Source organism: Dromiciops gliroides, chromosome 2 (assembly GCF_019393635.1).
Source record: "Dromiciops gliroides isolate mDroGli1 chromosome 2, mDroGli1.pri, whole genome shotgun sequence".
NCBI lineage: Eukaryota > Metazoa > Chordata > Mammalia > Microbiotheria > Microbiotheriidae > Dromiciops > Dromiciops gliroides.
The window spans coordinates 209,926,352-209,941,821 of NC_057862.1; the positions used below are offsets into that span (position 1 = coordinate 209,926,352).

The window sequence follows — 15,470 nt, forward strand, 5'->3', positions numbered from 1 at the left end:
AGTCAAGTTCCTGGATATATGATTATCAGTCACCTATCCCTTCAGCCCTAACTGCTACTGCCAGAGCACTTTATCTAGGAGCATGAGTCAATCCTGATATGTCACTCATAGCTCTCATTCACTTATCTGGAAAGGAATGGAAGGAAAGGGAATATAAAGGACAAGAAAGGAAGAGAAGGAAGGGAAGGGAAGGGAAAGGAAGAGAAAAAGAGGGAAGGGAAAGAAGGGAAGGGAAAGAAATAAGCACTTATCACGCATTTACTTTGTGCCGGGCAGGCATTATGCTGAGCACTTTAGATAGTTATTTTATTTTACCTTTTCAACTACTCTGAGGCAAGTGTTATCATTGCTATCATTGCCTCCATTTAACAGATGAGTAAACTCAGGCAGAGATGAAGTGAGTTTCTCAGAGCCCCCAAACTAAGTGTTTGAAGCTAGATTTGAACTTCAGACTTCCTGACCCCAGGCTCAGAACTCTGTCCACCATACCAATGAGCTACTTCTATCAGGCACTTCCAATCACTCTCTCCCTCATTTTTCATTGATGTCTTTAAAAAATATATATATATGTGATAGTCATTTCCTAATGTACTACTTGGACCCTAAATCCTCTCTAGTAACAAAGGAAAAACATTTCTGTAAAAATGACTGACAGTAACAAAGTCTGAAATTTTATGGCATTTTGTCCACGTCCCATATTCCTCTGCCAAGTGGAGAGATGTGTTAACACTTTCTGATCTCTAGGACCAAATTTGTGCACTGCAATTAATCTGAGTTGAACTACTTTTTATTATGATTTTCATTTATATTATAACAGTCATTATACATATCTTTCTCTTACTTCTTCTTGGCTCTCTTTACATCACCTCATAAGTTTTCCTGTGTTTTTCTGAATTCCTCACATTTGTTGTTTCTTACTGCACAACATTCCATGACATTCCCATACCACAATTTGTAGGGCTATTACCCAAATAAGAGGGATACTTTTAAAAATTTTTTTTTAATTTTTAGTGAGGCAATTGGGGTTAAGTGACTTGCCTAAGGTCTCACAGCTAGTAAGTGTTAAGTGTCTGAGGCCAGATTTGAACTCAGGTCCTCCTGACTCCAAGGCCAGTGCTCTATCCACTGCACCACCTAGTTGCCCCTGAAAGGGATACTTTTTTTTTTTTTGAGATATTTTATTTTTTCCATTACATGTAAAGATAGTTCTCAACTTTTGTTTATACATGCTTTACACTTTCAGATTTTTCTCCCTCCCTCCCTCCCCTCCCTCCCCCCTCCCCTAGACAGCAGGTAATCTGATATAGGTTATATCTATATATATCTATACATATACATATAGATATATATATACACACACATATATATACACATAATAACATTAATCCTATTTCTGCATTAATCCTGTTACAAGAGAAAGAATCAGAGCAGTGATGCAAAACCTCAAAATAGAAAAAAAAAACAACAGCACCCAAAACAAAAGAAATAATATGGTTCAATCAGCATCTATACTCCACAGTTCTTTCTTTCTTTTTTTTTCTTGGATTTGGAGATCCTCTTCTATCATGAGTTCCCTGGAACTCTTCTGTACCATTGCATTGGTGAGAAGAATATAGTCCATCACAGTAGGTCAACACTCAATGTTGATGATACTGTGTACAATGTTCTTCTGGTTCTGCTCATCTCACTCATCATCAGCTCACGTAAGACCCTCCAGGTTTCTCTGAACTCTTCCTGCTCATCATTTCTTACAGCACAATAGTATTCCATTGTATTCATATACCACAACTTGTCCAGCCATTCCCCAATTGATGGGCACCCCCTCAACTTCCAATTCCTTGCTACCACGTAAAGAGCAGCTATAAATATTTTTGTACATGTGGGTCCCTTTCCCCCTTCCATGATTTCTTTGGGCAAAAGACCTAAAAGTGGGATTGCTGGGTCAAAGGGTATGCACAGCTTTATCGCCCTTTGGGCATAATTCCAAATTGCTCTCCAGAATGGTTGGATCAGCTCACAGCTCCACCAACAATGCATTAGTGTTCCAATTTTCCCACAGCCTCTCCAACATTTATTATCTTCCTTTTTTGTCATTTTAGCCAATCTGATAGGTGTCAGGTGGTACCTCAGAGTTGTTTTAATTTGCATCTCTCTAATCATTAGAGATTTAGAGCATTTTTTCATATGGGAATAGATAGCTTTGGTTTCTTCATCAGAAAACTGCCTGTTCATATCCTTTGACCATTTCTCAATTGGGGAATGACTTGGATTCTTATAAATTTGATTTAATTCCCTATATATTTTAGAGATGAGGCCTTTATCAGAAGCACTGGCCTCAAAAATTGTTTCCCAGCTTTCTGCCTCGAAAGGGATACTTTTAATACTTTCCAGACACAATATTTTTTCCTAATTTATTTATTGTCTCAAAGGTCAGGTTAAGCAAAAGGCTTCCTCTTATTAGATGTCAGAATTTAGGAAAAATCTAAGTGTTGGCCCCTTGCATCACAAACCCCATGGCAAAATTGAACCCTGATGTTGGAGTCTATTTTCTCAATTATCATTCTTCCAAATTGTGTTAGACAGGCAAAAAGGAAGTCCATTTGCTTAATAAAAATTATAACTCCATAAATTGTAGAAGCAAAGGAATAAAAGTCAATCACACTACTTAATGCTTGCCTATTATTATTAGAGCTTAAAGGATAAGTAAGTAGTATAGAGGATCAAACACTGAACCTGGAATCAGAAAGACCTGACTTAAAATCATCCTTGGATACTTACTGTGTGAATCTGGGTGAGTCATTTTACCTTTGTCTGCCTCAGGTTCCTCAAGTTTAAAATAAAGATCATAATAGTATATACCCCCAAGGTTGTAAGGACCAAATGGGATAATATTTGTAGTGTGCTTTGGAAACCTTAAAATGTACACACACAAAAACATATACACAGAAAATTAACACAAAATAGGTTTATAGTATTTGAACTGGTTCCATGTCCAGCATGCTATAATTTAGATGGCAGGCATAGCTTAGAAGCTGGAGAACCCAGTGTTTTCCCCTAATTCTACCCATTCTTCATAACCTAACTAAATGCTCTACGACGTCTTCCTTGATCTTCCCACCTCAAAAATTATTTCTCCCTACTATGAACTTAGCACTGTGTACTTCTTATAGATACAATCATATACTGAAGAAGCTAGGGGGTGCAATAAATAGAGTCTCACTTCACCTTTGTCTGCCTCAGTTTTCCTCAGCTATAAAATGGCTATTATGATAGAACCCACATCCCAAGGTTGTTAGGAGGATCATATGAGATATTTGTTAAGCACTTTGCAAAAGTTAAATGTCTATATAAATTTTAGCTATTATTAGCATGTTCTACTTTTAAAATTATAGTTACATGTACATCTCTTAATTGCTTTGTAAATTTCTGGAGTGAAAGGCAAATCTTGTTTTTCATTGCTTTCTTCTCATAAGTTATGACACTACTCTATTTCTACTACTACTATAAAACTTAGGACAGTAATCTACCTCTACTATGTACTTATTGGATAAATGTTTGGTAAATGAATGAATAGCCCCAAATGTCACCCCCACCCAAAGAGAGATTCTTGTGTTGAATGAAGATGTGAATTCCAGTATGACCACTCCTTTCTTCTATTTCTAGGAGCTAGGCTCTCAAGCTCTCCTAGTTACAAGACCTAGTGTTCTTGACCTTTGTGTGTGTGTGCCAGGGATGCCCTGGGCAGTCTGGTGAAGCCTTATGGGCCTCTTTTTAGAATAAAATTCTTAAACACAACAAACAAATTAATTAGTCAATTAATTAAATAATAATTGAGCAAATAAATAGATAAATAAATGGATCAACAAATCAACAGTCAAACAAACAAACAAATGAATGATATGCATTATATTACAAAAGAAATGAATTATTTTGAAATAGTTATAAAGGGGCATAAATATTTTAAAATTTCTTGAATTTCTATTAAAGGACCCAGAGCCATAAGAGGAAGAGAGGTCAGTGCTCCTTATAACTCTGAGTACTTAGAAGGTAAAATAATCAGTTATTTTAAAAATATAGCACAGTGCTCTATATAGTAGGTTCTTGCTAAATTCTTATCCCCTTACTTTCCCCCAAAAGAATTAAAAGATCAGGGAGGAAAGTGTAAGCATTTGCAGACAAGCAAGAACTTTTCAATACATTCACGTTCCAACTCTTTCCTCTTCTGTGACAAGTTAGTTCTTCATAGACCACTAGTAAACTCACATCTTAAGAAACCACCCCTACATCTGGGTTGTTCAACCATTTTCATAAGGTTATGACTGGCCAGTTAAGCTTCTTGTTGAAGTCTCCCCTTGCTGCTTCCCTAGATTTGAATATATCTCAAAGTTTGTGTGTGTTTATGTGTGTATAACATTTGTATATTAAGTGTATCAGAAAGAGGGTTACTAATGGTAAAGGTATGTATATGGGCAACTACAGGGCTCAATGGATAGAGTGCTGGGCTTGGTCAGTAATACTCATTTTCCTCAGTTCAAATCCATCTCAGACATTTGCTATGTGACCTTAGGCAAGTCACTTAACCCTTTTTGCTTCAGTTTCTGCATCTGTAAAATAACCTGGAGAAGGAAATGGCCAATCATTGCAGTATTATTGCCAACAAAACTATAAACGGGGTCACAAAGAGACAGACATGATGGAAATAGGGAAAAATAACAGATTGAAAGAAGAGCTGTGGCCAATAAAGTTTACATTCCTAAGGGAAAGGGACGGTTTTATTTTTAATCTTTGTATCCCCCAGTGTCTAGCACAGTGCTGGAAGGGAACATAGGTCAATACCTATATAATAAATGCATTTTACAAAAAGTAGTGTGCATGGGAAGGGAGACAGATAGAGTAAAGTCATAGAGAAAATGAGAATGGTAGTAAGGTAAAGGATACAGATGGGAGGGTCGTTGTTGTGTGTCCCTCATTGTTGAAGGGGACTGTGACATCAGGAGGGGATCTCATGATTTGCAATGATTTAGATTTAAGTGAGGGAGGAATTAGCAGAGTCAATAGCCTCACTCTCTTCTCCAGAGCCATCTGGGTCCAGTGGCAAGATATACATCAAGACAACTGAAGATGGCTCTGGAAGTTTTTGTTTTTTCTTTTTTGGGGGGGGGGGGCAATGGAGGTTAAGCAATTTGCCCAGGATCACACAGGTAGTAAGTGTCAAGTGTCTAAGGCCAGATTTGAACTCAGGTCCTCCTGAACTACCTAGCCACCCCAAGCCCTGGAAGTTTGAAGCAATAAGGATTGAGACTTGTCGAGTGTCACACAGATAGTAAGTGTCAAGTGTCTGAGGCTGGATTTGAACTCAGGTCCTTCTGATTACAGGGCCAGTACTCTATCCATTGTATCACCAAGTCACCCAGGTTTAGTTTTTTTTTTTTTTGGTGAGGCAATTGGGATTAAGTGACTTGCCTAGGGTCACACAGCTAGTAAGTGTCAAGTGTCTGAGGCTGGATTTGAACTCAGGTACTCCTGAATCCAGGATCAATGCTCTATCCACTGTGCCACCTAGCTGCCCCTCAGGTTTTGTCTTGGTAAGAAAGACAGCTGAGATTATTAATAGCATTAAAAGGCTGAGAAACCTATTATGTATAAGTTCATAAACTGCGCTAAATGCTATTAGTTCACTAAGCTGAGTAAAACACAGCCCTCTTCCTTCAAGGGATTTCCAAACCAAGACCATGGCCTGCCTCCCCCTCCCAGGAGCCTACATCCTGTATGTAAAAGTGATAAGCAATGACTCATTGAGACTGTGGTTGAAATCTTGGTTGTTTGATCATTTCTGTTGTCTCTAAGCAACAGAATTGCATCACTTAAATGGTTTTGACTGTGCACTGGTGCCCAGTTTAGACATATATGGACTAACTAGGAGGGCTGTGAGGTCACTTGAGTACCTCCTCTCCTTCCTGTTAGGAGATTCAAATTCTGGGCATATGCTGGTAAAAGCAGTACTTCCTTTGGGTACCTCTCGGGTAAGATGCATTTCCTGTTCTCCCTCTTAGTGACTTTGCTTCAATCTCCTGGTGCTAGAGCTGGTGAGTACTTTTATTTCCCATCTTAAAGAGTTTGAATTTGGCCCCCAAAGCCTCTATTCTTCCTCTGCTAAATACCTAATCCTTCCAGCCCTACTGTAGATCCTTGGCCTCAAAACTGTTCTCTGAGGAGGACTAATTTTGGCCCATTCCCAGGTCATGCTGATCTCACCTCAGAAAAAAAGTAAGGAATATTGGGAGAGGATTTTCCAAAGGTTTTTGAGCCCTTGTCTAAATGAAAACTTAGTCCTCTCTTTTTAATCTTTGGCTGTTTGAAGTAGTATTGGTCTAGACAAAAGACTGGCTTTTCCTATTTTGGAGGGGAGGGGAGGGATAAAGATGGGGCTTGCGAAGGGAACATAATACTCTGGATGAGTGTTCAGAAGACCCAGGATTCCAGGGTCTCAGTCCCTTGGATTCTCCTGTAGAACTTGGCATTCTGCCTCCAATCCTCTTTCAAAGCCTTCTTCCAACTCCAGACCATCTGTCTCCCTTATTCCAGCTTCCTGGAGAAGTCAGGAAAATGGAGACCATGCTTCCTCTAAGACTCACAATGCAGTTTCTTCTATAGGGGAAATTATTGGAGGCCGGGAGGCAAAACCCCATTCCCGGCCATACATGGCATATCTGAAGTACAGCTATAAAAACGAAGAAGGTACATGTGGTGCTTTCCTGGTTCGAGAGGACTTTTTGCTGACAGCAGCTCACTGCTGGGGCAGGTGAGCCATCAGATCAGGGTCCCTATCCTTTGCTTTTGACAGCCCTGCAGATTTTGAATGGGGACATCAGGGTGTCCTGGAGAATACAACAAGGTATGATCCCCTCAGGACAGCTAGATGGCGGGGGCAGCTAGATGGCGCAGTGGATAGAGCACCGGCCCTGGAGTCAGGAGTACCTGAGTTCAAATCCGGCCTCAGACACTTAATACTTACTAGCTGTGTGACCCTGGGCAAGTCACTTAACCCCAATTGCCTCACTAAAACAAAACAAAACAAAAAGGTATGATCCCCTCTCCACCCCCGCCTTATTTGCTTCACAAAGAAGGAACCTCATGAGCTCTCCAAGATTAACCTGGCAACTTCTCAACATCCTTCAGCCCTGACAAGAGACATTTATGGAGAAAGTTGGTTCTATATGGAGATTGAATAGGTTGTCCATTGTGAGGTTTTCCAAAAATGCGGGAAGGATCTTCTTAAAGTAATGTCTCCTACCGGAGTTGGCAGAGGTAGCATAAGGAAGAGAACAAGCATTTATATAGCACATAGTAATGAGCTGGGAACTGTGCTAAGTACTTTACAATATAACATTTGATTGTCACAAAAACCCAGTGTGAGGTAGATTATCTGGCTATTACCCCCATTTTATAGCTGGAAAAATGAGACAGAGATGAATGACTTGTCCAGGGTCACAAAGCTCATAAGTGCTGGTGGTGGGGTCCAATTTGAACTAGAGTTTTCCTGACTCCAAGCCCAACAGTTTCTCCACTGTATCACCAAGCTGACTGGCTGATTAGCCTTCTTTAGAGCATGAATTTCTCATTAGATCCAATTCTTTATGTTTGAACTTTATTTTTAAAATTGAAAATGTGTAGTCCAGCAGGGTACATCATTAACCTCTTGATTTAGGCTCAGTGCCAGGAAGTTTATTGCTGAAGAAGAAGACACCAAGAGCAAGGAGCACCCTGCATAGTGAAAGCAGGTCTGCATCTGCCTCCAGGTCTTCTGTGGGGGCTTCTGGGAGCAGCATCTAGTCTTGTGACATAACAGTTAGAATTTGATAATTTCCAAACTTTTCTTAGGACCATCCATGACCTTGAGACCCACTGAGCCTCCAAAGCTGCTCAGAGGTACCTCTAAGGGGAAGGACATCCAGCAAGGAGACTTTATTCTTTTGCTCTCTGGACCTCTTTCTCTTTGGTGGTGGCAACTGCCAGGGCTCTTTTCTTCTTCCTGTGTCTGTGCTGTGGGATCAGGGATCATGGGATCGTACATCATCTCTCTAGTACTGAAAGTTACCTCAGTGGTTACCAAGTCTAACCCCCTCCTTTAACAGATGAAGAAATTGAAGACTGGAAAAGTTAATTAACTTGTCCAAAGTCAGGGAGTAGTTGAATTGGAAGCACTATTGAGTGCAAATATGGCGGTCTTTCCACACCATCAGGCTGCTTGCCCCTCTGAGAATTCCCCAGGGATTTCACATCTGTGACTCTCCCTCCCTTATTTTCTTTGTAGTTTAATAAACATCACTCTGGGGGCTCACAACATCAAGAAGTCGGAAAAGACCCAGCAGCAGATTCCTGTGCTCAGAGCTATTCCTCATAAAGATTATGACAACAAGACCCACAACAATGATATCATGCTGCTACAGGTACTGTGCCCTTCAGTATTTACATACTCTGGGTCACCTGCAAGGAAAGCCCCTTAGACTTCTAATGAGAGAGAGCCTTCTTTCTGCCCCCTCACACTTTCTCCATTTCTTTATGCAGCAGCTCTGAAGGGTATGGTTCTGGTGGGTTGCTAGGACTGGATATCTGGGAGGTGAGAAGAAAGAGGAGACCCATAACTGTCTCTGTGTGTGTTCCCTTGGGGAGGGGATTGAGGAGAGCTGGAATATTTTTCCTTTCTGTGACAGCTGAAGAAGAAGGCTAAGCTGACCAGAGCTGTTGGGCTCTTGGCCTTGCCCAGGAGGAAGGACAGGCTGAGACCTCGGATGCGTTGTATTGTGGCAGGCTGGGGGAATACTCGCAAGAAGATATCATCAGACACACTTCAGGAGGTGGAGCTCAAAGTGAGAGAGGATCATGAGTGCAAGGACAAATACCCCAAATACTACAATAATTCTACCGAGATATGTGCTGGAGATCCCAAAGACCAAAAAGCTTCTTTTAGGGTATGTCAGTGGCACTACTATTTTGAAAGTTCTTTTGAATTCACTCAGGAGCATTAAGATTCTGAATTATAAAAAGTTTTCATAGAGAAATGGGTTGGTTTTCCTTAATCCAGTTTCCAAGGGGAATTGTTAAGCTAGATGTTGCAACTGATGGAGTACAGGACATGTAGTAGGAAGAAATTCAGACACTTTCTCTCTCTATGGCATTGAGAAAGTCACTTAATCTCTCCTGGGTTCAATTTTCTCACATGTAAAATGTGTATAATAAAAGTACCTACCTTATAGGATTATTGTGAGGATAAAAAGAGATATTTGTAAAAAAAACAAAACAAAACAAAACAAAACCAAAAGGTGGCAGCTAGGTGGCTCAGTGGATAGAGCACCTGAGTTCAAATCCGGCCTCAGACACTTAACACTTACTAGCTGTGTGACCCTGGGCAAGTCACTTAACCCCAATTGCCTCACTTAAAAAAAAAAAAAGAGAGATTTGTAAAAGGTTTTAGAAACCTTAAAATGCTGCTCCTGTTGTTCTTGTTACTCCACTTTCCTTGAGCATATGGTTGTACGAATGTCCACTTCCTGGGCAATGTGAGGTTACTTCAGTACAACTTCATATGAAGTACTTTTGGGAAGAGTGAGAGAAATCAGTGGCTTCCTTATAAATTGAAAAGGGCAACCTAGAGTCTTTGAGGACTGGGAGATACATTATTTGGTGTCAGGTCTCTCCAAATCTGGTGGAGTTCCCTCAGTAGTTTGGTTCTCCTTGAAATGTGGGAAGAATTGATGGGTAAGGATGGCCTCTGAATGACCATCAATCCTCTGTGTCTTTTAGGGAGACTCTGGAGGTCCTCTCGTGTGTGATAGAGTGGCCCAGGGCATTGTCTCCTATGGACCTAAATATGGGAACAACCCTCGGGTCTATACTCGGATCTCCAGCTTCTTACCATGGATCAGGAGAACAATGAAAATTCATGAGTACTAAGCATCAGGTGAGGTCCTGCTCCCAAGCATGAATCATTCTCTCTGTTGACGATGCTGTTCCCAAAATTACCCCCTGGATACAGAGGCTAAAACTAAGAACATTGTGTGGGAAAGAAGATGGACCGTATCCTAATAAACCTGAATGCTCATTTGTGGTTATACCCATTCCTTTTTCTTTTCCTTTTCCATCATCTCTGCCTTTATTGCTCCTTATCCACGGACACATTCACATAGTTATAACCCAATATGGCTTGGAAAATCTTAGAAATCATATAATCTAAAGCCTTTGTATTTCATTAGGTGATACGGAGCCCTTCATACTAGCACATCTTGTCATTACTATTAGTAATCAATTTAGAGATAAAGCTAGAGACTTAGTGAAACTTTATCTCTCCACCAATAAAGGAAATCCTGCCATGTTTTTGTTTTTTTTTTAACTAGGTCCTGCCTACAGTCTGGTTCCTGGATGCATGGTTATCAGTCACTTACTACTTCAGTTCTCACTGCTACTACTCGAACACTTTATCTGGGAGCATGATTTAATCATGATATGCCACTCATATTGCTCTTATTCACTTATGGATAAGGGAAGAGAAGAGAAGGGAAAAAAAGGAAAAGGAAGGGAAATAAAATCAAGGGAAGAAATAAGAAGGGAAGGGAAGAGAAAGGAAGACAAGAGAAGAGAAAGGAAGAAAGGGGAAGGGAAGTGAAAATAAAGGGAGAGAAGGGAACATATGGGAAGGCAAGGGGGAACTTAATATGTGCCAGGCAGGCAATGTGCTCAGCACTTTAGATAATTATTTAATTTGGTCCTTACAACTACTCCTTGGGGCAATTGGTATCATTGGTATCATTGTCTCCATTTGACAGATGAGGAAACTCAGTCAGACAGAGATGAAGTGATTTTCCCAGTCACCAAACTAGTAAGCTAGATTTGAATTCCAAAATTGCTGATACCAGGCCTAGAACTCTACACCACCAAGCTGCTTCTATGAGGTACTTCCAATCATTCTCTCCCTCCCATTTTTTATTGATGTCTTTTTTTTTTTTTGGTGAGGCAATTGGGGTTAAGTGACTTGCCCAGGGTCACACAGCTGGTAAGTGTCAAGTGTCTGAGGCCAGATTTGAACCCAGGTCCTCCTGACTCCAGGGCTGGTGCTCTATCCACTGTGCCACCTAGTTGCCCCATTGATGTCTTTTAAAAAATATAACAGCCATTTCCTAATAGACTACCTCACCTCCAAATCCTCTCTAGTGACAAAAGAAAAAGATTTCTGTAAAAATGAATGACAATAACAAAGTCTGAAATTCTATGATATTTTGTCTGCATCCTCTACCCCACTGCTAAGTTGAGAGATGTGTTAACACTTTATTTTCCCCAGGACCAAAATGGTGCACTGCAATTAATCAGAGTTCAATTACTTTTTACTTTGATTTTCACTTATATTATTATAGTCATTGCACATAGCTTTCTCTTGCTTCTCCTTGGTTCTGTTTATATCACCTCATAAGTTTTCCCATATTTCTTTGAATACTTCCCATTTGTTATTTCTTTCTGTACCACATTCCATGGCATTCCTATACCACAATTTGAATGTATTCCCCAAATTAAGGTGATACTATTAATCCTTTCCAGACACAATATTTTTCCTAATTTATTCATTGACTCAGGGTCAGATTAATCAAAAGGCCTAATCATACTAGATAAGAGCATTTAGAAAAAGTCTTGCCCCCTTGTATTACAAATCCCATGGCAAAATCAAACCCCAAAGTTAGTGTGTCTTTTCTCAATTTTCAGCCTTTCAAATTGCAAGAGTTAGACAGGCAACCAAGAAATTATTTATTTGCTTAATAAAAATTCTAATTCCATGCATTGTAGAAGCAGGGGAATAAAAATCAATCACAATACTTAATTCCTGACTTTTATTAGAACTTAAAGGATCAAACACTATAACTGGAATCAGGAAGACCTAAGTTCAAATCATCCTTAGATATTTACTAGCTGTGTGACTCTGGGCAAATCATTGCACTCCTGCCTCAGTTTCCCCAATTTTAAACTGAAGATAATAATAGTATCTAACCACCAAAGTTATTGTGAGGACTAAATAAGATAATATTTATAGAGTGCTTTGGAAACCTTCAAATGCACACACACACATACAGAAAGAGATAGAGAGAAAATTAACATAAATTAATTTTGAAGTATTTGAACTGATTCCATGTCCAGCATGCTATGCATCTAGATGCCAGACATGCCTCAGGAGTTGGAGAACTCAGTGTCTTCCCCTAATTCTATCAAACCTTCATAACCTAATTATATGCTCTATGAAGTCTTCCCTGATCTTCACATTCCAAGTTAGAAATTATTACTTCCTTCTCTGAGCTTGCCACTATTTACTTATTTCTTCTTCTTTTTTTCTTTTTTAATTTTTTTCTTTGGGCAGGGCAATGAGGATTAAGTGACTTGGCCAGGGTCACACAGCTAGCAAGCGTCAAGTGTCTGAGGTCAGACCTGAACTCAAGTCCCCCTGAATCCAGAGCCAGTGCTTTACCCACTGTGCCACCTAGCTGCCTTTCCACTATTTACTTCTTATAATTGCTGATCATATATTGAAACAGTTGCGGGGTGCAATAAATAGGGTCTCTCATTTCACCTTTGTCTGCTTCAGTTTCCTCAGCTGTAAAAAGTCCATAATAATAGCACCTACCTCCCAAGATTGTTGGGAAGATCATAGGAAATATTTGTAAAGCACTTTGCAAACCATCAACCTCTCTATAAATGTTAGCTATTATTATCATGTTCTACTGTGAAAACTATAGTTATACATCTCTTAATTGCCTTCTCAAATTCTGGAGGCCAGAGAAAATATTCTTTTTCATTGCTTTTCTTTCATAACATAAGACAGTACTCTACCTCTACTACCCACTATGTAGTTATTGTATAAATGTTTGGTAAATGGGTGAATAGCCATCATTATAAACTCCACCCCAAGAAAGGTCCTTGTGTGGACTGAAGTTGTAAATTCTAATGTGACCATGACTTTGTAATATTTCCAGTAGGTAGGGTGTTGAGTTCTCCTTGTTTCAAGAGCTGGGATTCTTGACCTTTTTGTGTCTTTCTGTGTGTGTGTGTGTGTGTGTGTCATGGAGCCCCTGTACAGTCTGGTGAAGTCTATGGGCCCTTTATTAGAACAAAATTTTAAGTGAAATAAATAAAAAATACACATTAGATTACAAAAGAAACCAGTTATTTTGAAATAATTATCAAAAGGAATAAATATTTTAAAGTTCTTGAACTTCAATTAACAGACTGTGAACTATAAGAGAAAGAGGTCAGTGCTCTTTACAACCCTGAGAATTTAGAAGGCAAAAGGATCAGCTAAGATAATATTTTGTGCGTGTGTGTGGGCAATGAGGGTGAAGTGACTTGCCCAGGCTCACACAGCTAGTAAGTGTCAAGTGTCTGAGGCCAGATTTGAACTCAGGTCCTCCTGAATCCAGGGCCTGTGCTTTATTCACTGTGCCACCTAGCTGCCCTCTGAGATAATATTTTTAAAGCACTTAGCACAGTGCTCTAGATAATAGGCACATAGTAGATTCTTCTACATTCTTATTGCCTTCCTTTATTTCAAAAGAAATTTTAAAAAGATCAGGAAGGAAATTATAATCATTGGCAGACAAGCAGGACCTTTCTAATGTACTCACTTTCCAACTCTCATCTGTTCTGTGACAAGCCAGCTGTTCCAATACCATCAGAAAATTTGCATCTTTAGAAACCACCACTACATCTGGATTCCTCAGCCTTTTCCAGTCTTTCTTTACACAGGATTATGGCTGACCAGTTAAGTTTCTTGCTGAAGTCTCCCCTTGCTACTTACCTAGATTTGATCATATGTCAATGTTTGAGGACTCCCCATTTTCATCAGCAGTGGCTGAGAAATAGAAGAGCAGGATTTGAAGTACTTTGACTGCCTGACATGCCCTGCAGGCCCTTCTGAGAGTGTATATATACCTATAGCCTAGATCTATGCCTTTGGTCAATGTGGGTTTTTATTGATTTTCTTAGGAAATAGTAATATCTTACAGCTTATAAAAGCTCTTTTAACAAAAATTCTTTTATTTGACTCACACAACATACCCTGTGAAGGAAGAAGGTTTTCCTAACTCTAAGACTAGCATGATATCCACTAAACTCTCATTATCTGCACCATAGACATGAGAAAACTGGGTCTGGAAGAGGTCAAATATTCCAGCATAAGCTGTGACCCTTCATTCAGTCCTAACATCTGGCCTTTACGAATGATAAAAAGAGAAGGGAGAATTCAAACACTTCGGTCTTTTAGATGCTTCTCATCACCGTGATCATTTTCCTTGTCATCTCTGGAGAAACCCTTTGATCCTTGGATGTGAGAATGCTGAGGTTCTCCTGCCTGTTCTGTTGTACCACAATAGTAATCCATTAGCAAGGAACAAGGACCTGGGAGACAAGGATTCACTCTTTATGGAAAGGAGGAAGGGGCATCATTCTCACCTTCAACAGTGTAAGCTAGAGTGGACCCCTTATTTAGACAAGAAGCTTCGGATCCTTTGAATGAGCAGATGGGGTCAAAGCAGTGATAGAAGTGATGAGGTAGAATGACATTGGTCTGAAAGCACAGTATGTGTAATCCAAATGCCTGTGTTCAAATTATGACTCTGCTATTCACCACTGATGTCAATTTGGAAACCCCGTTAACTTTCTGGGCCTCTTTAGAAAAAGAAAGGCTAGATAAATCCTAAATACGATGATCTTCAGCTTTTTATGGTCATCTAACTCATTTTTATATCTGACACACTTTAAATGCTTGATAAAAGCAATACATGTATGCATGTACATATATACATGTGTGCATATATGTAAAATATACCAATGTTTATATATACATCTATGTATGTGTATGTACATATATATGTATGTATATATATGTGTGTGTGTGTGTGTGTATATATATATATATATATATATATATAATGTATCAGAGAGAGAATTAGTAATGGTATGTGGGCAACTAACAGATAGACTGCCAGGCCTGGAGTCAGGAAGACACATTTTCCCCTGTTCAAATCCATCTAAGCAATTTGGAACTATCCCCAAAGGGCTATAGAATTGTACATTCCCTTTGATCCAGGATTACCACTGCTAGGTTTATGTCCCAAAGACATCCCCCAAAAGAGAAAAAGACCAATTTGTATAAAAATGTTTATAGTAGTTCTTTTTATGGTGGTTAAGAATTGGAAATCAAAGGAATGCCCATCAATTGGGGAATGGCTAACCAAGCTGTGGTATATAATGGTGATGGAATATTATTGTGCTATAAGAAATGACAAGCAGGATGACTTCAGAAAGGCCTGGAAAGACATGTATGAAATGATGTATAGTGAAGGGAGCAGAACCAAGAGAACGTTGTGCACAGAGACAGCAATATTGTTTGAGGAAGAACTGTGAATGACTTGACTATTCTCAACTATACAGAGATC

At 39.5% G+C, this 15,470-nt stretch overlaps 1 protein-coding gene across 2 annotated transcripts; it reads left to right on the plus strand.

Annotated features, from left to right (window-relative positions):
- Window positions 1-5,953: 5,953 nt before the first annotated feature.
- Window positions 5,954-10,093, plus strand: LOC122742792 (granzyme B(G,H)-like). Of its 2 annotated transcripts, none has more exons than XM_043987298.1 (5): window positions 5,954-6,086; window positions 6,586-6,802; window positions 8,315-8,450; window positions 8,715-8,972; window positions 9,805-10,093. In XM_043987298.1, the coding sequence occupies exons 1-5, from the start codon at window positions 6,029-6,031 to the stop codon at window positions 9,952-9,954; spliced, it is 819 nt and encodes a 272-aa protein (XP_043843233.1). In that variant the 5' UTR covers window positions 5,954-6,028; the 3' UTR covers window positions 9,955-10,093. The 2 variants fall into 2 exon arrangements, with proteins under 2 accessions (XP_043843233.1, XP_043843234.1); XM_043987299.1 differs by having other exon boundaries at window positions 5,994-6,086; window positions 6,655-6,802.
- The last annotated feature ends 5,377 nt before the right edge of the window (window positions 10,094-15,470 follow it).